The sequence below is a fragment of the Mobula hypostoma genome, chromosome 9 (genome assembly GCF_963921235.1).
Source record: "Mobula hypostoma chromosome 9, sMobHyp1.1, whole genome shotgun sequence".
Classification (NCBI taxonomy): domain Eukaryota; kingdom Metazoa; phylum Chordata; class Chondrichthyes; order Myliobatiformes; family Myliobatidae; genus Mobula; species Mobula hypostoma.
Window position 1 is genome coordinate 7626560 of NC_086105.1, and position 23593 is coordinate 7650152.

General features: G+C 44.0%; 1 protein-coding gene across 2 annotated transcripts in view; it reads left to right on the plus strand.

Annotated features, from left to right (window-relative positions):
• Positions 1-22943, plus strand: part of LOC134351488 (myelin regulatory factor-like protein) — an 88603-nt gene extending 65660 nt beyond the window's left edge. For both annotated transcript variants that reach the window (XM_063057700.1, XM_063057701.1), the window contains 5 exons: positions 7392-7479; positions 11255-11329; positions 13568-13676; positions 22315-22389; positions 22519-22943. In XM_063057700.1, coding sequence (XP_062913770.1) covers positions 7392-7479; positions 11255-11329; positions 13568-13676; positions 22315-22389; positions 22519-22605 — 434 coding nt within the window. In that variant the 3' untranslated portion in view covers positions 22606-22943. The remainder of the gene's footprint in view (positions 1-7391; positions 7480-11254; positions 11330-13567; positions 13677-22314; positions 22390-22518) is intronic.
• The last annotated feature ends 650 nt before the right edge of the window (positions 22944-23593 follow it).

A 23593-nucleotide genomic window follows, 5' to 3' on the forward strand; every position in this document is an offset into this window, starting at 1 on the left:
GAACTCCCTCTTAAATATAGCCAATGAACTGGCCTCAACTGTTTCCTGTGGCAGAGAATTCCACAGATTCACCACTCTCTGTGTGAAGAAGTTTTTCCTCATCTCGTTCCTAAAAGGCTTCCCCTTTATCCTCAAACTGTGATCCCTCGTTCTGGACTTCCCCAACATCGGGAACAATCTTCCTACATTTACCCTGTCCAATCCCTTTAGAATTTTATACGTTTCAATCAGATCCCCCCTCAACATTCTAAATTCCCGAGAGTATAAGCCTAGTCGATCCAGTCTTTCATCATATGAAAGTCCTGCCATCCCAGGAATCAATCTGGTGAACCTTCTTTGTACTCCCTCTATGGCAAGAATGTCTTTCCTCAGATTAGGGGACCAAAACTGCACACAATACTCCAGGTGTGGTCTCACCAAGGCCTTGTACAACTGCAGTAGTACCTCCCTGCTCCTGTACTCGAATCCTCTTGCTATGAATGCCAGCCTACCATTCGCCTTTTTCACCACCTGCTGTACCTGCATGCCCACTTTCAATGACTGGTGTACAATGACACCCAGGTCTCGTTGCACCTCCCCTTTTCCTAATTGGCCATCATTCAGATAATAATCTGTTTTCCTGTTCTCGCCACCAAAGTGAATAACCTCACATTTATCCACATTAAATTGCATCTGCCATGAATTTGCCCACTCACCCAACCTATCCAAGTCACCCTGCATCCTCTTAGCATCCTCCTCACAGCTAACACTGCCACCCAGCTTCGTGTCATCCACAAACTTGGAGATGCTGCATTTAACTCCCTCATCTAAGTCATTAATATATATTGTAAACAACTGGGGTCCCAGCACTGAGCCTTGCGGTACCCCACTAGTCACTGCCTGCCATTCTGAAAAGGTCCCATTTATTCCCACTCTTTGCTTCCTGTCTGCCAACCAATTCTCTATCCACATCAATACCTTACCCCCAATACCATGTGCTTTAAGTTTGCACACTAATCTCCTGTGTGGGACCTTGTCAAAAGCCTTTTGAAAATCCAAATATACCACATCCACTGGTCCTCCCCTATCCACTCTACTAGTTACATCCTCAAAAAATTCTATGAGATTCGTCAGACATGATTTTCCTTTCACAAATCCATGCTGACTTTGTCTGATGATTTCACTGCTTTCCAAATGTGCTGTTATCACATCCTTGATAACTGACTCCAGCAGTTTCCCCACCACTGATGTCAGACTTACTGGTCTATAATTCCCCGGTTTCTCTCCCTCCTTTTTTAAAAAGCGGGGTTACATTAGCCACCCTCCAATCCTCAGGATCTAGTCCAGAATCTAACGAGTTTTAAAAAATTATCACTAATGCATCCACTATTTCTTGGGCTACTTCCTTAAGCACTCTATGATGCAGACCATCTGGCCCTGGGGATTTATCTGCCTTTAATCCCTTCAATTTACCTAACACCACTTCCCTACTAACATGTATTTCGCTCAGTTCCTCCATCTCACTAGACCCTCGGTCCCCTACTATTTCCGGAAGATTATTTATGTCCTCCTTAGTGAAGACAGAACCAAAGTAGTTATTAAATTGGTCTGCCATGTCCTTGTTCCCCATGATCAATTCACCTGTTTCTGATTGTAAGGGACCTACATTTGTCTTAACCAATCTTTTTCTTTTCACATATCTATAAAAGCTTTTACAGTCAGTTTTTATGTTCCCTGCCAGCTTTCTCTCATAATCTTTTTTCCCTTTCCTGATTAAGCCCTTTGTCCTCCTCTGCTGGACTCTGAATTTCTCCCAGTCCTCAGGTGTGCTGCTTTTTCTGGTTAATTTGTATGTTTCTTCTTTGGAATTGATACTATCCCTAATTTCCCTTGTCAGCCACGGGTGCACTACCTTCCCTGGTTTATTCTTTTGCCAAACTGGGATGAACAATTGTTGTAGTTCATCCATGCAATCTTTAAATGCTTGCCATTGCATATCCACCGTCAACCCTTTACGTATCATTTGCCACTCTATCTTAGCTAATTCACGTCTCATACCTTCAAAGTTACCCTTCTTTAAGTTCAGAACCTTTGTTTCTGAATTAACTATATCACTCTCCACCTTAATGAAAAATTCCACCATATTATGGTCACTCTTACCCAAGGGGCCTCGCACAACAAGATTGCTAACTAACCCTTCCTCATTGCTCAATACCCAGTCTAGAATGGTCTGCTCTCTAGTTGGTTCCTCGACATACTGGTTCAGAAAACTATCTTGCATACATTCCAAGAAATCCTCTTCCTCAGCACTCTTACCAATTCGGTTCACTCAATCTATATGTAGATTGAAGTCACCCATTATAACTGCTGTTCCTTTATTGCACGCATTTCTAATTTGCTGTTTAATGCTATCAGCAACCTCAATACTATTGTTAGGTGGCCTGTACACAACTCCCACCAGCGTTTTCTGCCCCTTAGTGTTATGCAGCTCTACCCATAATGATTCCACATCCTCCCGGCTAATGTCCTTCCTTTCTATTACGTTAATCTCCTCTCTAACCGGCAATGCCACCCCACCTCCTTTTCTTTCATGTCTATCCCTCCTGAATATTGAATATCCCTGAACGTTGAGCTCCCATCCTTGGTCACCCTGGAGCCATGTCTCTGTGATCTCAACTATATCATAATCATTAATAACTATCTGCACATTCAATTCATCCACCTTGTTACGAATGCTCCTTGAATTGACACACAAAGCCTTCAGGCTTGCTGTTACAACACTCTTAGCCCTTATACAATCATATTGAAAAGTGGCCCTTTTTGATTTTTGCCCTGGATTTGCCAGCCTGCCACTTTTACTTTTCACCTTACTACTTTTTGCTTCTACCCTCATTTTAACCCCTCTGTCCCTCTGCACTTGTTCCCATCCCCCTGCCACATTAGTTTAAATCCTCCTGAGCAACAGTAGCAAATGCTCCCCCTAGGACATTGGTTCCAGTCCAGCCCAGGTGCAGACCATCCTGTTTGTACCGGTCCCACCTCCCCTAGAACTGGTTCCAATGCCCTCGAAATTTGAATCCCTCCCCCTTGCACCATTTTTCAAGCCACGTATTCATCTGAAATATCCTCCTATTTCTACTCTGACTAGCACGTGGCACTTGGTAGTAATCCAGAGAATAATTACCTCTGAATTATTATTTCTGAATAGACAATGAACCTATGAATATCACCTCACCTCTTACTGTAATTCACATTTTTTTTCCTCTGGTATTATGTATTGCATTGTATTGCTGCCATAAAGTTAACAAATTTCATGACGTATGCTGGTGTTATCTGGCTGATTCTTCCCCTCTGCCATTAGTTTTCTGAATGGCCAATGAATTCATGACACTTCCCCAGTATTTATTTCCTCCCTCTTTTTGCACTTCTTATTTAATTTATTTATATATATACTACTTATTGTAATTTATACTTTTTATTATTTCTGTACTGCAGTATACTTCTGCTGCAAAATAACAAATTTCACGACAAATGCCGGTGATATTAAACCTGATTCTGAGACAGGATATCTCAGATCATGAAGGAAGTGAATTTCTGGGACATAAATTGAACACTTATAATGGACAGGATCCAGAAAGAGTAAAGAATTAGGACTTGCTGCACGTAGCATCAAGTAGTTAACTTGAAATCATTAACGAGTTGACAGTAATGGAATCTCATGTGACATTTAACAATTGCCTTTGATAAGGAGAAGGGATGGTCACAGTCTAGGGGTTTAAAATTTAACTTCGGCAGACTTTATGCATTTGCTAGATGAATTCACAAACTGAGCTGAGCTGCTGGTGACCAAACCATATGGCAAGCAGTGGGAGGCATTTAAATGAGTACTTAGTGTTATGCTTTGTAGTTTCACAGTGGCTTGTCAATGGACTCACTTTCAAGGACATCCTCATCTAATACTCTTAATATTTATTGCTGATTATTTCTTCTTTTTGTATTTGCACAGGTTGTTGTGTTCTGCACTCTGATTGAATGCCATGGTTGGGTGGTCTTTCTTTGATTTTGTTATAGATTTGATGAATATGCCACAAGAAAATGAATCTCAGGGTTGTATATGGTGACATATATGTACTTTGATAATAAATTTACTTTGAACTTTCTGACCTTTCAAAACATTAAACTAATGCAAAGGAAGACACAGGAGTCTAATTCCATGCTTACTTTAATTGTGCACGTATCACGTGTAGTGTGATGACATACCTGATTCACATATTTATACATTTAATCCGAGATGAAATATTTAAACAAACAAGAATGCTTAATCAACCTATGTAAATAAATAAACACATATATACACACACACACACACACACACACACACACACACACACACAAGGTTACTCAATATTACTGAAATATTAAATACACGGGGTAGCCGGAGGTGTAAGGTGTTCCTTCCCTCCGCTAGCCTGCAGATCACCCTTGGGCAAGGTGTAGGACCTGCTTAGCGCCTCCCTCTCCGATCAGAGTCACGTGGAACCATGGGAGCAGGTGGTGGATGGTTGTACAAGCAGCTGGTGCATATCACAAGTCCTGGTTATGTCACCGCTGACACCAGACGGACAATCTCCGAAGAGTATTGATAATGGCTGGGGTCACCTGTCTTGTAAAGACACTCTCCAGAAGGAGGCAATGGCAAACCACTTCTGTAGAAAAATTTGCCAAGAAAAATCTTGGTCAAAAACCATGATCACCCATGTCATACGAAACAGCACATAACGAATGAATGATTAAAGACTCAATGCTTAGTACAGGAGTCGAAAGTTTCATTTGTAAGGAGAAGGTAAGTGGACCATCAAACATAAAGTAAAAGTTTATGAAAACACACAGTAAATATTAAAACATAATAAGAAATAATAGCTTGCAAGAGAAGTCAAAGTTAACAACTAAAACCCTTTTATAAACACATTAAAAGCGGTGGTAAGGAGTAATGTCGATTGATTAAAGACAACTAATGTAATGAAGTGATGTGAAGTAGTAATGTGAAGTGCTGTATCAGCCAATCCCCCTGTACAGCGGAAACAATGGATTATAGAAACATTGATGAACTCCAACCATACTATCCACTTTGTGAGAAAAGACTCATCAACGAGTGAGCACATGAGGCAGCAGAGGGAAAGTCATCGGGATCCTGCACAGCTAAGAACTCTTTTGTCACCTAGGGTACCTGGAATGTGAGAAGCCAACCAACACCATCACCAGTCAGACATTAAAATGGAATCCCTGAGGAAAACAGAAAAAAATGAATGTCCAAGGAATACATGTTTGAGAGACGTCAAGGTTGAAATTAGACGATGGGGACACTCCTGGTCGACCCTTGAGAACCAGGCTCAGAACAGAGGATGATGGAGATGGGAGATTGTCGATGACCCATGTTCCACTGGGAGCTAAGCACCCAAAAAGAAGAAGAAGAAATGATTGTCCATTTAAGTAGGCAGATGGCCCTTGATTTATTTAGCAGATGCAACTTAACTACATTCATTCAGTATTCAAGTGGCAGTCTAAATTAAGTCTTAAAGAGAAAGTACTAAAAATCCTTAACAGATCAGGAACAATGCAGAGTGAAAACAGAGTTCATGATTTAGTTCAAAAATGCCCGAAAACAGTTCTCTTTTCACAGCTGTTGCCTGAGTAGATATGCAGTTTCAATATTTTCCTTTAATTCAGGATTTTTTGGCATCCAAATTATTTTACTTCAAAATTAGTCATAGTCATACTTTATTAATCCCGGTGGCAATTATGTCTGAGATGTACTTTAACCAACAAATGTTGAGTAAGAGTGCTTGAACAAAATTATCTATCAGTACAAAATCAAGAATTCATATGCAATCATGGCACCAATGAGATTGATACAATGGTTGTGCTTTAAATCTCTAAAAATGCATTTTGTTGTACATCTCATTCAGAAAAAATATCTCACTGAGTTTGGAATAAAGACGATGGGAGCAACAACTTCTCCTCCAAAATCTCCATCAGCATGCGTGCACCACAAGGCTGTGTGCTTAGCCCCCTGCTCTTCGTGCTGTACTCTTAGGACAGTGAGGCTAAGCACAGCTCCAATGCCATATTTAAGTTTGCTGTTGTTGGCTGAATCTAAGGTGGTAATGGATCGGCATGTATGAGCGAGACTGAAAATGTGGCTGAGTGGTCGACAATGTTGACAAGACCAAGGAGCTGATTGTTGACTTCAGGAGGAGGAAACCAGAGGTTGGTGAGCCAGTCCTTAGTGGAGGACCAGAGGTGGAGATGGTCGGCAATATACAATCCCAGAGGATCTGTTCTGGGCCCAGTAAGTAACCGTAATTACAAAGAAACACATCAACGCCCCTACTTCCTTGGAAGTTTGCGAAGGTTCGGCATGACGTATAAAACTTTAACATGCTTCTCTAGATGCGTAGTGGAGAGTATCTTGACTGGTTGTATCATGGCCTGGTATGGAAACACCAATGCACTTGAACAGAAAATCCTACAAAAAGTAATGGATACGGTTCAGTCCATCACTGGAAAAATCCTCCCTACCATTGAGCTCACTGGTATGGAGCACTGTTGCAGGAAAATAGCATCTATCATCAAGGACCCCCACCATCCAGTCCACACTCTCTTCTCACTCCTGACATCAGGAAGAAGGTACAGGAGCCTCAGGACTCACACCAACAGGTTCAGGAACAGTTGTTGCCCCTCAACCATCAGGCTCTTGAACCAGAGGAGATAACTTCACTTAACTTCACTTGCCCCATCACTGAACTGTTGCCACAAAAACTGGATTCACTTTCAAGGACTTTTCATCTCATGTTCTTGATATTTATGCTTATTTGTTCTGTTATTATCATTTTTGTTTTGCGTATCAGCACAATTTGTTGTCCTTTGCACAGTGGTTATTTGTCTGTCCAGTTGGGTGAGGTCTTTCATTGATTCTGCTGTGTTTCCTGGCCCACAAGAAAACGTATCTCAGGTTGTATATGGTGACAGGCATGTACTTTGATAATAAATTTACTTTAAACTTTGAGGAGCTTACTTTCCTTGCAGACTGAAGTCAAGTGATACAACAATCACACAGACACTGAGCAAGACAGGTTTGAAGGGCTCAGAGTCCTATTCATTTCAATTTTAAAAAAATCAATGTCATTCATTAATTGTAATCTTGTACCTGGGCAAATTTCTGTTGGTATTTATCTCAAAACATGATATTAACCCTGCATGGTTCAATGATTGCTACATATTTATGTCTGAAATAATACATATTGGGTAGTTTCATAGTATGCCTTATAATAGAAATGCTAAGTTAGAATTTTGATGAAATTATTTACTAATTAAACTTTCAATGATTTTGAAATTTCTAAATATGTTAACAGGGTTCGATACATCTGTTAGATCAATACAGATCCTGGAAAGCCAGCAAATTATTGATCAGCATTTCTGTGCAAAAGGAGTTCACTGTGGGTTAGTGACTTTTAACTTTCACTCAAACATAGATAAAAGTACTTTTGGAAAAAGCAGCATTATGATTGTCTTAATTTGTGTTCCTTTTGAATATTTTATCATGGAGTTTTTCCTACTTCCCAGATTCAGGTTAGAAAACCTTGAGAGATAGCTTAATGGGATCTACCTTCCTCCTGCACAGCTCTGAGTGATAAGATGAAGTTTACAGGTCACTTGATCTGTTGGGCTCCTCTTGCATTTATCCTTTTGTCAGATTCTGCTCATTTAGTTTTTTTTATTTTAAAGTTTGTAGAAGGCTTTTTTCCCCTCCTGTTTACTTTCTTTATATTTCATTCATACAACTATATGAAAAACTGGTAAATGACAGCAATATTATTGTTCAAGACCTGTTCATATGTTTATTAAATTAATTCATGGCATAGATTGTCATTCTGGGGCTGGCTGGTACAGTTGTCAATCTAATTAACTGATAGAACAAAGGACAACGTTGTGTTGAACCAACTCAATTAGTAATCAAATGGCCTACTAAACTAATCCCATCTGGCTACACAATGTCCATATCCTTCCATTCCCTCGCATTCATGTGTCTATCTAAATGTATCTGCCTTTACCACCACACCAGGCAGTGCAATCCAGGTGCCCACCGCCCTCTGTGGGAAAAAAAAACACTTGCCCCTTATATCTCTTTTGAAATCACCTCCTCTTACCTGATGTGCATGCCCTCTGGCATTAGACATTTCAACCATGAAAAAAGGATACTGTCTGTCTACTCTGTCTATATCTCTCGTAATCTTATAAGAGAGTCTCGGTTGGTCGGGGTCGTCCATGAATGTGGCATCTTAGCTATCTAGATACACAAGCTGTTGCCCATGTAGCAAGCTCTCCATCTCCATGCAGCTGATGAATCCAAAGTAATGGCAGAGACCGACGCAGTTTGGCACCAGTGGCATTGCGGGAGCCGCCAGTCAGCGTTGAACTTAATGTAGGACGACCTCAGGGACTCAAGCTCTGTATTTTTCCTTGGGGTTTACTCCCTTCCCAATGAATTGGTACAGCTGCAAGGCAGCAAAGGCTTGAGATCAGAGTTTTCCTTCTCCTAGATGAGCTGCCAACCACAGCTGACAAGCCCCATCTGCCCAGAGCGACTGGTTTTAAGACACCGGTAACCCACCTTTGCCCCTTCTCCTGTCAGTAGAAATGGTTCAGCCTGGCTTAGTAGTTAAGCCACACGTGAAGGCCAGGAGCTAGACTTAGTCGTCAGAGGCTTTTTGAGGTACATGCCATTGGGAGCATTTAATAAGTAGCGGGAGCTTATCCCTAGTACATCCCACTTCCCCACAGCACCTGGCTAAGGAACCCAGACTTTGCTTACAAAGTCAGTCACAGATTTTCTAATCTTATAAACCTCTATCAGGTCTCCCCTCAGTCTCGGCAACTCCAGAGAAAACAACCCAAGTTTGTCCACGCTGTCATGATAGCTCATGCCCTCTAAACCAGGCAGCATCCTGGTAAACCTCTTCTGCATCCTCTCCAAAGCCTCAACGTTCTTCCTACACTGGGCCAACCAGAACTGAACGCAATACTCCAGATGTGGCCCAACTACAGATTTATGAAGGAGCAAAGCAACATAACTTCCTCACTTTTGAACTCAGTGCCTTGACAAATAAATGGAAGCTTGCTATAAGCCTCCTCAACCACCCTATCAACCTGTGTAGCCACCTTCAAAGAACTATGAACTTGGTCCCCAAGATCCCTCTGCTCATCAACACTGTTAAGGGTCTTGCTATTAATAGTGTATTGTCCTTTTACGTTTGACTTGGCAAAGTGCAGCACTTCACATTTGGCCAGGTTAAACCCTATCTGCCATTTCTCTGCCAAGATCTGTGACCGATCTACACCCACTGTGCTCTTTGCCAGTTTTTGCTATCCACGGCATCACTGATCTTTGAATCATCTGCAAACTTACTAACGCACCCATCTGCATTTTCATCCGTCATTTATATACATCACAAGCAGTAGGGATCTGAGTGCAGATCCCTGCAGAACACCACTAATCATAGACCTCCAACTAGAATAAGTCTCTTCAGTTACTACCCTCTGACTTCTATGGGCAAGCCAGTTCTGAATCCAGACGGCCAATTCACTTGCATCCCATGCCTCTTAATCTTCTGGATGAACCTCCCATAAAGGACCATTTTACTAAACATTTTGCAAACATTTTACTAAAATCCATCTAGACAACATACACAGCTCCGCCTTATCATTCACCCTCATCACCTCATCACCTCATCAAAAAGCTCAATCAAGTTAGTAACACTCGACTTGCCCTACACAAAGCCATGCTGGTATTAGACATTTCAACCGTGGGAAAAGGATACTGTCTATCTATGCCCCTCTTATAACAGGCCCTCAGTTGGTTGGGGTTGATTAAACCATGGTTATCCAAATGTTTATAATTCTTATCCTTATGAATTCTGTCCCGTATCTTCCCTATCACTGATGTGAGACTCGCCAGTCTATAATTCCTATGGTTATCCCTGCTTCCCTTCTTGAATAATGAAACAACATTAGCTAATCGCCAGTCCTCAAAGACCTCACCTGTAACTAGAAAGTACACAAAGATATTGCTGAAGGCCACTGCAATCTCTTCACTTGCCTCTCTCTGTAACCTGGTGTATATCCCATCAGGCCCTGGGGACTTAGCCATCTTAATGCTCTTTAAGAGACCCAAGACCACCACCTCTTTTATTTCAAAATGCCCTAGTATATTAATAATCTTGGCACTGATCTCTCTATTCTCCATGGTCTTCTCCTTGGTAACTACTGATGTAAAGTGATGAAATTTTCCGTGATAAAGTGATGAGTGAAACAAACCATTTAAGGGAAAAAAGAGTTGCATTTATACAATATAATTAAGAGAGGAGCAATTTTCAATTGTGAGTGTGCATTTATCAAAGCCTTGTTTAACTGAGATTCATTTTCTTGTGGGTATACTCAATAAATCTATAGAATAATAATGAGAGAATGCCCAATTTAGATATTCAATCAGAGAGCAGAATACAACAAACTTCGTAAATACAAAAAGAAAGAAATAATAATCATAAACAATCATGCACTTCCCTATGGAAGTTTAAGCCTAGAAACTGGAATGTGTAACATCTACTTTTTACATGAAAATCATACAAATCACTTGTTTATTACTACTGAACAGGGATGAATTTCTGAATGTTGATTTTCCAATTTTTTTTAACAACTAAAATTCCCAGGATCACAGAATTGTTACAGTCCAAGGGGCAATTTTGTCATCTATTTGTAGGACAGTTAATACCACACTACCTACTTTGTCAGTTCCTTTCCTCAAAAGCATCTGTTAGTCTTGCAAGACCATAGATCTGCGCCTGGAAAGTCTTCACTATCCAGGGCACAGGCCTGGGCAAGGTTGTATGGAAGACCAGCAGTTGCCCATGCTGCAAGTTTCCCCTCTCCACGACACGAATGTTGTCCAAGGGAAGGGCATTAGGACCCATACAGTGTCGTCGCAGAGCAATGTGTGATTAAGTGCCTTGCTCAAGGACACAACACGTTCCCTCGGCTGGGGCTTGAACTCACGACCTTAACCACTTGGCCACGTGCCCACATTCCTTTCCTATTGTTCTTTTAACAACACAATACTCTTATATTGATCCAAATTGTGCAAAGTTCAATAACTATTTTTGTGCTTGAATTATTACCCAGGTGTATTTTCCTAAATAAGGTATATTTATTTATTTTCCAGAAATGGTAACTATAGCTACATAATCCCAATCAACAAATATACACCTGTGAATATGAGGATTACTTTAGTAATGAAGTGAGTACATTTTTATACTTTCCTTTCCTTCTCTTGATAAACTTAACTCTCATAACACTAGACAACAAATTTTTTCAAAACTGCTGCTTCCTCAGAATTTTTTAAATTTTTTTGAAGCCGAACACAAATATAATTTCAGACTACATGTATCACGTAGGAATTTGGAGAAATCAGAAATTAAGTTTTCTTGAGTGTAATATGTTTAATTGCATAATTCTGCTGGCACTTTGCAATATTTCAACCAAGCTAAAAATGTTTTGTTGATAATTTTCGTTTGTACTCCGTGTCTGCGGCTTTTCACTTAAGTGTCCGACATTAATTAATCGCAGTGCTGTATTCCAGTGCCCTGAAACCATTTCTCCATGACCACAATGTTCAACATGTTCATCACTGACAGCGCCAAGATTTGCAGGGAAGAAGTCTAAATAGGAATGCAGAAAATGAATATTTAGTGACATGTTGCACTTCATGGTTTTTTGTGCTTGAAACATGTTGTCAACCAGCTGTATGTGGTTTGGTGCTCTGTAGTTGCCAAGAGAATTTTCAACAACATCCTTGAATGCCTTCCATACAATTTCTCTGGTCCCACTAGAATTGCCCATCAATGATGACCTGTTTGATTTGTGGATCAACAAAAAATGGCTTCGTTAATCTTGGCATCAGTTATTTTGACTTGAATTATGAATTGAAATAACAGATGTAAGTGATTTCAAAACAATGGTGTGTGATAGGTAGTAGGGTCAAAAAAGGTAGTAGGGATAGTCCGGGTAATTATAGACCAGTGAGCCTTAAGTCTGTGGTGGGAAAGCTGTTGGAAAAGATTCTTAGAGATAGGATCTTGGGCATTTAGAGAATCATGGTCTGATCAGGGACAGTCAGCATGGCTTTGTGAAGGGCAGATCGTGTCTAACAAGCCTGATAGAGTTCTTTGAGGAGGTGACCAGGCATATAGATGAGGGTAGTGCAGTGGATGTGATCTATATGGATTTTAGTAAGGCATTTGACAAGGTTCCACACGGTAGGCTTATTCAGAAAGTCAGAAGGCATGGGATCCAGGGAAGTTTGACCAGGTGGATTCAGAATTGGCTTGCCTGCAGAAGGCAGAGGGTGGTGGTGGAGGGAATACATTCAGATTGGAGGATTGTGACTAGTGGTGTCCCACAAGGATCTGTTCTGGGACCTCTACTTTTTGTGATTTTTATTAACGACCTGGATGTGGGGGTAGAAGGGTGGGTTGGCAAGTTTGCAGACGACACAAAGGTTGGTGGTGTTGTAGATAGTGTAGAGGATTGTCAAAGATTGCAGAGAGACATTGATAGGATGCAGAAGTGGGCTGAGAAGTGGCAGATGGAGTTCAACCCGGAGAAGTGTGAGGTGGTACACTTTGGAAGGACAAACTCCAAGGCAGAGTACAAAGTAAATGGCAGGATACTTGGTAGTGTGGAGGAGCAGAGGGATCTCGGGTACATGTCCACAGATCCCTGAAAGTTGCCTCACAGGTGGATAGGGTAGTTAAGAAAGCTTATGGGGTGTTAGCTTTCATAAGTCGAGGGATAGAGTTTAAGAGTCGCGATGTAATGATGCAGCTCTATAAAACTCTGGTTAGGCCACACTTGGAGTACTGTGTCCAGTTCTGGTCACCTCACTAATTGGAAAGGGTACAGAGGAGATTTACCAGGATGCTGCCTGGTTTAGAAAGTATGCATTATGATCAGAGTAAGGGAGCTAGGGCTTTACTCTTTGGAGAGAAGGAGGATGAGAGGAGACATGATAGAGGTGTACAAGATAATAAGAGGAATAGACAGAGTGGATAGCCAGCGCCTCTTCCCCAGGGCACCACTGCTCAATACAAGAGGACATGGCTTTAAGGTAAGGGGTGGGAAGTTCAAGGGGGATATTAGAGGAAGGTTTTTTACTCAGAGAGTGGTTGGTGCGTGGAATGCACTGCCTGAGTCAGCGGTGGAGGCAGATACACTAGTGAAATTTAAGAGACTACTAGACAGGTATATGGAGGAATCTAAGGTGGGGGCTTATATGGGAGGCAGGGTTTGAGGGTCGGCACAACATTGTGGGCTGAAGGACCTGTGCTGTGCTATACTATTCTATATTCTATGTTCTATAGGGAAATCTCATGGTGATTTTCATGATCAGCGGTCCAAAATCCATAAAATGCACCCAAAAAGTACTCAGGAAGCAAAACGTTTGTTGTCCAGTGATATTAATCAGTTTTTTTTACAGCACAACAGAACCCATGCTTGTTTACAAATGCACAATACACTTTGGAAGAACTTGTGTGAACTCTGTAAAGACTGAATCTCAAAAAGATGCTTCACAAGAAATGTCACAGGTAAATCTTGATGTCAAGTACCATATTTTGCAGAGTGTATGTTTCAGTCTCAGAAGTATTTGGGCTGAGACAACAAACAAATGAGCTTTCCAAAAAAAAACTGATGATTGATACTGCTCAGAGCAAATTTTAATTCCATTTATATAGAAGGTATGAAGGGATTTGCAGGTGAGGGTCTTGCATGGTACACTCCTGCTTACTGTGTGTGCACTTAATATGAGTATTTCTTCGAGTGAAACCAGCTCTGATCTGATCAGTAAACCCCTGTAAAGTGAAAGTCTGCTGGTCATATATTGCATTGGATGAATGGCCAAACTGAAGCCAGCAACAGAAATGCTATAATAATGACAACAGGAAATGTTGGATACTCTCTGCACGTCAGGCAACATTCTTCAGTAAAGTTAATATTTAAATTTAAAGACCCATTGTCAGAAGAACATTACAGAGGCGGTCAGGTGGGGGTGGGGGGGGGAGATATGGACAGGACAAAAGAATATCTTTAACGAGGTGGGGAGAAGCTACAAATGAGGTTAACAGTCAATGAGACAGAGAGAGAGAGAATCTGAATAAAAAGACATTAAAACAATGGAATAAGGGCAATTAGAGAGTATCAAAGTGAAAAGGCTGTAACAGCATCGTGGTTAGCGTGACACTATTACAGCTCGGGGCATTGGAAGTTCAGAGCTCAATCTCGGCATAGTCTGTAATGACTCTCAGTATATGCTCGCCCTGGAATTCATGGGATATCCCCCCAGTACATGGACGTACCGGGTAGGTTAATTGGTCATTGTAAATTGTCCCACGTGGCGGCTCGCCCACGCGGCAAGCAAACTGGCTCCAGCAGTCATGGGCGAGTCTGCAGCCAGCGGCAACCGAAAGGACTCTGAGTGCGGGGCAGGCCTCGGCCCGGAAGCTGACGCAAAGAGCGGGGGACGCTGGGAGCGGCACTTAAGCGCGCGCGTATTGAAACAGTAAACGGTTCAGCCAGACCCTGCTCGACTCAGTGTGTTGCTTTCACTTGTTGCATATAAGCGCAAACACATTGGTGACCCCAATGGTCCAACTGCATTTGGACCCAGCATGAACGACTCGGCTCTGCAGAATGTAGTTTCCCTGAAACAGCCAACCTTCTGGACCACTCAACCCCGGGTCTGGTTCGAGCAAGCAGAGGCCCAGTTCCAGGTCAGACAAATTGTCTCAGACGCCACCAGGTATTGCTATGTGGTGGGCGCCCTTGACCAGGAGACAGCGGGCCGCGCTATCGACTTTCTGCATCAGTCTGCAGGAACAGATAGGTACGAGGCACACAAGGCCCTGTTAATCTGCACGCTTGGCCTCTCCCGCCGTGAACTGCACATAGACGGCCTGGGCGACCAGGCGCCGTCAGCCCTTATGAGCGACATGCTAGCACTGGCAGACGGCCATAAGCCTTGCCTGCTTTTTGAACAGATCTTCTTGGAGCAAATGCCACAAGATATCCGCCTCCTGCTAGCAGATGAAGACTTCAGAGACCCACGCAGGGTGGCTGCCCGTGCGGATATGCTTTGGCATGCCAAACAAATTGGCGGAACCACCATCGGAATTAGTGCTGCGGCACGGCTGAAAGCCCAGCCCTCCCGCACCCCAGCAGCGGAGCACCGAACACCCACACCAAGGGGCAGCACCACTTCTCAAACTTGGTGTTTTTATCATCAAAGGTGGGGTTCTGGGGCCTGCCACTGCCGACCGCCATGCTCGTTCCGGGGAAACGCCGGGACCAGCCATTGCTGATGGCTACGGCGGCTGGTCACCGTGATAGCCTCCTCTACGTTTGGGACAAGCACACAGGGCGTAGATTCCTGGTGGACACGGGGGCGGAAATCAGTGTCCTACCCCCCTCGAGCCATGATACCTGAACTAGAAGAACAGGACCGGAATTTATGGCAGCCAACAGCAGCACCATCTGCACCTACGGCACAAGAACCATCCCCTTGCAGTTCGGTTCCAGCCGCTTTACATGGACATTTACACTGGCCGCAGTGTCACAGCCATTGCTAGGTGCGGGCTTTCTCCGCATGCACTGCCTGCTCGTGGATTTGAAGGGATGACGATTGGTCAATGCGAAGACGTTCCAGACTTTCTCCCTCGGTGAGGCCAGGCTACCGGCCCCGCACCTGGACTCCGTCTCTTATTCCGACAACGAGTTTGCCAGAGTGTTATCGGAGTTCCCATCTATCAGCACGCCGCAGTTTTCCTCAACAGACCCTAAGCACGGCGTGATGCACCACATTCCCACACAGGGACCTCCCCTTCATGCCCGGGACAGCAGGGTATCACCCGACAAGCTCCGCCTCGCGAAAGAGGGATTCACGAAGATGGACGAGATGGGGATTGTGCGGCGTTCCAACAGCCCGCGGGTCTCCCCACTCCATGTGGTGCACAAGTCCACGGGAGGGTGGAGATCGGGCGGGCGACTATAGGAGGCTGAACGACGTCACCACGTCCGATCACTACCCGGTACCACACATCCAGGACTTTACGGCCAACCTGCACGGGGCATGCATCTTTTCGAAGATTGACCTGGTCTGAGGGTATCATCAGATCCCAATCCACCCGGATGATGTACCCAAGATGGCCCTCATTACCCCCTTCAGCCTGTTTGAGTTCTTCAGGATGCCGTTCGGGCTCAAAAACGCGGCGCAGACGTTCCAGCGCCTGATGGACGCAGTAGGGCGAGATCTGGACTTTCTGTTCATCTACCTGGATGACATACTTATCGCCAGCCACTCCCGCCAGGAACATCTAACACATCTACGCCTGCTCTGCCGCCGCCTAAGTGACTACGGCCTGGCTATCACCCCCGCCAAGTGCCAGTTCGGCCTACCCGCCATCGACTTCTCGGGACACTGGATAGACTGCCATGGAGCTGTTCCTCTGCCGGCGAAAGTTGAAGCCATCCGTCAATTTGCCAGACTCAACACTGTTAAAGGCCTGCAGGAATTTGTTGGGATGATTAACTTTTATCACCGTTTCCTGCCCTCAGTGGCCCGGATCACGCGGCCCGTTTTCGGCTTGATGCCCGGCAAAGTCAAAGAGGTCACCTGGACAGAGGAGGCGACAGTGGCTTTCGAACAAGCCAAGAGCCTACTAGCAAATGCCACACTCCTGGTCCACCCCCGGGTCGACAACCCCACTGGCCTCACTGTGGATGCCTCCGACGCGGTAGTTGGCGGCGTGCTCGAGCAGCTCATCAAAGGCCAGTGGAAGCCGCTCACTTTTTTCAGCCGGCACCTATGACCCCCGGAACTTAAGTACAGTGCTTTCAACAGGGAGCTGCTGGCCCTGTACCTTGCCATCCGACACTTCAGGTGTTTCCTGGAGGGGAGAGAGTTCACGGTCTTCACAGACCACAAGCCCCTCACTTTCGCGTTTGCCAAAGTGTCGGACCCGTGGTTGGGCCGCCAGCAACGCCACCTATCGTACATCTCGGAGTTTACCATCACGATCAAGCACATCTCCGGGAAGAACAACGTGGTAGCTGACACGCTATCACGCACCTCTGTCCAATCAGTGCACTCTCTGTCTCCGGGGGTGGATTATGCGGCGTTAGCTGAGGCGCAACGACTGGACAGCAAGATGCCGGCGTACCGAACTGCAGTCTCAGGACTCAGCCTCGAAGACATACCCATTGGGTCCGAAGGTAAGAAGCTCCTTTGTGATGTGTCCACCGGGCAACCTCGGCCCATTGTCCTGACCGCTTGGAGGTTCCGCGTTTTCGACGCCTTGCACAGTTTAGCCCACTCTTCCATCCAGGCAACCATCTGGCTGATCGCAGACAGGTTTGTGTGGCACGGCCTATGCAAGCAGGTCGGGCACTGGGCCAGGACATGTATGCACTGTCAAACATCCAAAATCCAGAGGCACGTGAGGGCCCCACTGCAACCCTTCCAGCCGACACATAGGAGGTTTGAACATGTCCACGTGGACATCGTTGGCCCACTGCCAGTTTGGAGAGGAGCGAGATACCTGTTCACCATGGTGGACAGGTTCACGAGGTGGCCAGAAGCTGTCCCACTCACTGACACGGCCATGGAGACATGCGCCAGGGGTGTGCAGTTCACATCGGCTTTGTAGTCTGCGCTGGCACAACTCCTCAGAACCCAGCTCCGCCGAACGACTGCTTACCACCCGTAGTCCAACGGCCTGGTGGAACGTTTCCACAGGCACTTAAAGTCAGCCCTGATGGCACGCCTCCGAGGGCCAGACTGGGTGGAGGAACTCCCCTGGGTGCTGCTTGGTCGAACTGGTTTACGGTGCCCTGCTCACAGTTCCCGGTGAGTTTGTGCCAGCACCCCGTGGCCAGGAGGACACACCTGTTGGGATCCTAACTAAACTCCGGGAGCAGCTTGGAACACTTGCTCCAGTCCCGATGTCCCATCACGGAACAACACCCTCTTTCGTGCCCAAGGACCTACAACAGAGCAAGTATGTTTTCATTCGCCAAGGCGCGCACAGACCAGCCCTGCAGCGACCATACAAAGGACCCTACAAGGTGGTGCACCCTAATGGGATTACCTGCATTCTCGACATCGGCTGTCGTGAAGAGATTTTTACCGGCGTATCTAGACCTTGAACGCCCGGTTGCGGTGCCACCCCCACCACGGCGAGGCTGGCCACCTAAAAGAACTGACAGTGTGCAGGCTGTGGACTCTGCACCTCCTAGTGCCAGTTCTGGGGGGGAGTCATGTTGCGGCTCGCCCACGCGGCAAGCGAACCGGCTCCAGCAGTCGCGGGCGAGTCCGCAGCCAGCGGCAACCGAGAGGTCTCTGAGTGCGGGGCAGGCCTCGGCCCGGAAGCTGACGTCACTTCTGCCCCGCAAAGAGCGGGGGATGCTGGGAGCGGGCACTTAAGCGCGTGCAGATTGAAACAGTAAACAGTTCAACCAGACCCTGCTCTAGTCAGTGTGTTGCTTTCACTCGCTGCGTATCAGCGCGACCACACCCATGATTAGGTTAGGATTAGATCGGTAGTGTTGGGTGTGGCTGGGAGGAACGGCTTCAAAGGCCAGAATGGCCTCTCCCATGTGGTATCTCTAACTAAGATAAAATAAATAAAGTGACAAAATACAGAGCAGTTAGCGTCGGCGCAGTCCGCACTGTGCTAATGAAGGAAAAACATCCGGGCCAAGATCACAGATGGCCAGGCCTGAAAGAAACAGCAAGTGAGCTGCCTGAAGTTGTAAACTTCAATGTTAGCTGTTTAAATCTTGCAACGGTTCAAGTAGCATTTGTGAAAAGAGAAAATGTGCTAATCTTTCATGTCAAAGACCTTTCAGCAGACCTGGAAAAGTAAGAAGACAATTTTGTACTTGGAAGAGAATTTGTAAACTATTTTTATGATGATTTGATAGCTTCATTGTCATTATTCCGAATGTTAGTTTTTTATGCTTAAACAATAGAATTTTAATTTACCAGCTGCCATTGGGGGTTTTAAAGACCAGAAGACCATAAGATATAGGAGCAGAAATTGGCCATTTGGCCATTGAGTCTGTTCCACCATTTCATCATGGCTGATCCAATATTCCTCTCAGACAAAATCCCCTGCCTTCTTTCCATATCCTTTCATGCAGTGGCCAATCAAAAATCTATCAACCTCTGCCTTAAAAAAACATAAGGACTTGCCCTCCACAGCTGCCTGCGGCAAAGAATTCCACAGATTCACCATTCTCTGGCTAAAGAAATTCCTCCTCATCTCCATTCTAAAAAGATGCCCCTCTATTCTGAGGCTGTGTCCCCTGGCCTGAGACTCTCCCACCATAGGAAAGATCCTCTTCACATCTACTCTGTCAAGGCCTTTCACCATTCGATAGGTTTCAATGAGGTCACCCCTAATTCTTCTGAATTCCAGCAAATACAGGTCCAAAGCCATCAAATGCTCTTCATTTAACAACCCATTCAATCCTGGAATCATATTTGTGAACCTCCTTTGAACCCTCTCCAGTTTCAGCACATCCTTTTTAAGATAGGGGGCCCAAAACTGCTCACAATACTCCAAGTGAGGCCTCATCAGTGTTTTATAAAGTCTCAACATTATATCCTTGCTTTTATATTCTAGTCCTCTTGAAACGAAAGCTAACATTGCATTTTCCTTTCTCAACACAGACTCAACCTGCAAATTAACCTTTAGGGAATCCTGCACAAGGCCTTCGAGCCTGTTTTTTTCTTGTATTTTCTCTTCATTTAGAAAATAGTCAACTCTTCTACTTCTTCTACCACAGTGCATGACCATACGCTTCCCGACACTGTTTTCCATCTGCCATTTCTTTGCCCATTCTTCTAATCTGTCTAAGTTCGTCTGTAGCCTCTATACTTCCTCAAAACCAACTGCCCGGCCACCTATCTTCATATTGTCTGCAAACTTTGCAACAAAACCATCAATTCCATCATCCAAATCATTGACGTATAACGTAAAAAAAATCGGTCCCAACACAGGTTCCTGTGGAACATCACTAGTCACTGGCAGCCAGACAGAAAAGGCTCCCTTTATTCCCATTCTTTGCCTCCTGCCAATCAGTCATTGCTTTATCCATGTTAGAATCTTCCCTGTAATACCATGGGCTTCTGGCTTGGTAAGCTGCCTCATGTGTGGCACCTTGTCAAAGGCCTTCTGAAAATCCAAGAACACAACATCAACTGATTCTCTGTAGTAAAGAGCTGGGAAGTTGACTGGTGAAAGAGACAGAAGGCCCTGGAAGAAAGAAAAGGGAAAGACCACTAGAGGGAGGCAATAGGCGGGCAGGGAGATGAGATGAGAGAGGGAAAAGGGGATGGGAAATGGTGGAGAAGAGTGGGTGGGGGTGGGGGTATTACCGGAAGTCTGACTGATTGATGCTCATGCCATTAGATTGGAGGCTACCCAAACGGAATACAAGGTGTTGTTCCTCCAACCTAAGTGTAGCCTCGTCATGACATGGATGGACATATCGGAATGGGAAGTGGAATTAAAATGGGTGGCCACTGGGAGATCCCAGCTCTTTACTTCATCCCCTCTCCTTCAGGTTGAACCTCTCAACTGGTGTTTCTCTCCCCTTTTAAATCTACCCCTTAGCATTTTAATTTTTTCTAGTCCTGCCGAAGGGTTTCAGTCGGAAACATCCACTGAACTCTTTTCCTAGATGCTGCCTTGCCTTCTGAGTTCCTTCAGCATTTTGTGTGTGTTGTTTGGATTTCCAGTATCTGCAGATTTTCTCTTTCTGTGAATTCAATGATACTATGATCACCTACCCTTAGGATTCTTTTACCTTAAGTTCATTAGTCAATTCTGGTTCATTGCACAACACCCAATCCAGAATAGCTGATCCTCTAGTAGGCTCAAGCACGAGCTACTCTAAAAAGCCATCTCGTAGGCACTCTAGAAATTCCCCTCTTGGAATCTAGCACCCACCCCCAATCTATCTGCATATGGGGAGAGAATTCAAAGTTCTGAGATGCAACGGGACTTGGGAGTCCTTGTGCAGGATGCCCTTAAGGTTAACCTCCAGGCTGAGTTGGTGGTGAAGAAGGCGAATGCAATGTTGGCATTCATTTCTTGAGGAATAGAGTATAGGAGCAGGGATGTGATGTTGAGGCTCTATAAGGTGCTGGTAAGACCTCACTTGGAGTACTGTGGGCAGTTTTGGGCTCCTTATTTAAGAAAGGATGTGCTGACATTGGAGATGGTACAGAGAAGATTCACAAGAATGATTCCGGGAATGAGATCATTAACATATGAAGAACGTTTGTCCGCTCTTGGACTGTATTCCTTGGAGTTTAGAAGAATAAGGGGGGACCTCATAGAAACATTTCGAATGTTGAAGGGCATGGGCAGAGTGGATCTGGCAAAGTTGTTTCCCATGATGGGGGAGTCTAGTACAAGAGGGCATGACTTAAGCATTGAAGGGCGCCCATTCAGAACAGAGATGCGAAGAAATTTTTTTAGCCAGAGGTTGGTGAATCTATGGAATTTGTTGCCACGGGCGGCAGTGGAGGCCAAGTCATTGGGTGTATTTAAGGCAGAGATTAATAGGTACCTGAGTAGCCAGGGCATCAAAGGTTATGGTGAGAAGGCGGGGGAGTGGGACTAAATGGGAGAATGGATCAGCTCATGATAAAATGGTGGAGCAGACTCGATGGGCTGAATGGCCGACTTCTGGTTTTATGGTCTTATATTGATGTCCCCCATGACAATCGTAACATTTCCCTTTTGACACACAGTTTCTATCTCCCGTTGTAATTTTTTTAGCCCAAACTCATCTTCCCAGATCCGTTGTCCAAGACTGGATTTTAATCCTCTGGGTTAACCACAATGTTACCACAAACATAGCATGAAGTCCAGACTGCATTTCCAACAGCATAATACTGGTTCTCCAGGAATGCATGTGAAATCCAAAGTTCTTCCAATTCTTCATTACTTTCCTAGTACCAAGAGTTAGCTGTTTGGTATATCAGCCCAAGTTTGAAAGCAATGTTAACCAAAAAAAAATTAATTTAACACACACACCTTGCAAACAAATAACTGCAGCAGTTAGTAAATTACAGTGCAAAATGTTGAGTAAATTACTGTTTTTGGATTAAGAATATACAGTGAACCTGTCTCATTGAATTTCTAAATATCCCTGCAGGGTTATCAACATTTCTGGGTCTTGCCTGTTGCACATCTGCATGAGTGCAGATACCACTTCCGTGTTGCCGCACCAGTAAGTCAGACCATAACTAATATACAATTTCTAATCATCTTATATTCTATACCACTGCCTGGTAAAAAAAACTGTGAATCTGAAATATAGTTTGTCTGTTTTATTATTAAATGATTTTTCATTTTTCAGGATCTGGCAGATTGTGGAACAGATCGGAATTTTGCTGGGATATACTTCACAGATTATTACTTTTATTTTTATCGACAATGTAACTAACTCAGTACAACCAAAACTACTTGTACGTTGAACTTTGATGTTGAGATTTCTGTGGTGCATTTTGTAGCTTCATCAGTATATGCAAGTGTTAATCCACCATTTAATTCCTTGAAATGCAACATGTTACATGCCAGCTGTTGACCACTATCATCTCTGTTGTGTATTTGATATTTCAATAATATTTGAGTAATCTTTTATATATATATATATTGTTTAATTAAGCATTCTTGTTCACTTAAATAATTACTTATGGGTTATACTTAAAATACGTTGAATGCATATGCCATCACACCATCACGAGATACGTGTATGCCTCACTTGAAGTAAATTTGAAGTTACACCCATATTTTGGACTCTCTGCATCTTTCTTTGAATTAGTTTAATGTTTTGAAGTTACAAAACGTAACATTGCTGATGAGATATTTTTAAAACAAATCCAAGATGGCTACTGACCTGTTAAAGCCAAGCAAGCCGTTCAAACTAAAAAATTGCAACTTAGCACAGCCCAACACATGGAGAAACAGTCTTCAGAAGAGAAGACACAATCAAGTTTTTTTTAAAGTCAGAAAACTGGAGAATTCAGGGTTCATAAAGAGTAAGTACTGAATGTTATTAATTATTTTTAAAGAATCAGAAATGGCTGGCTACATTGTAAAAATTGATGAGTAATTTGCTCATATATACTGAACTATTGGAACAGTATTTTGAAGCAAATGAAATAGCCAATGAGAAGCGACTGCCAATTTTGCTAACTGCATTGGGTTTAAAAGCATATAGTTTATTTTAAAGTTTGACGCCTCCAACCAAACCATCCGAAATGAACTTCGCTACTATCGTAAAAGTGACGCAAGAACACCTAGAACTGAAGCCATTGTTGATTGCAGAATGCTTTAGGTTTCATAAGTGCAGTCAAAAAGAAGGGGAGTCTATTTCAGCATATGTAGCTGAATTGAAGAGACTGTCTGAGCATTGTCAGTTCAGTGATGGG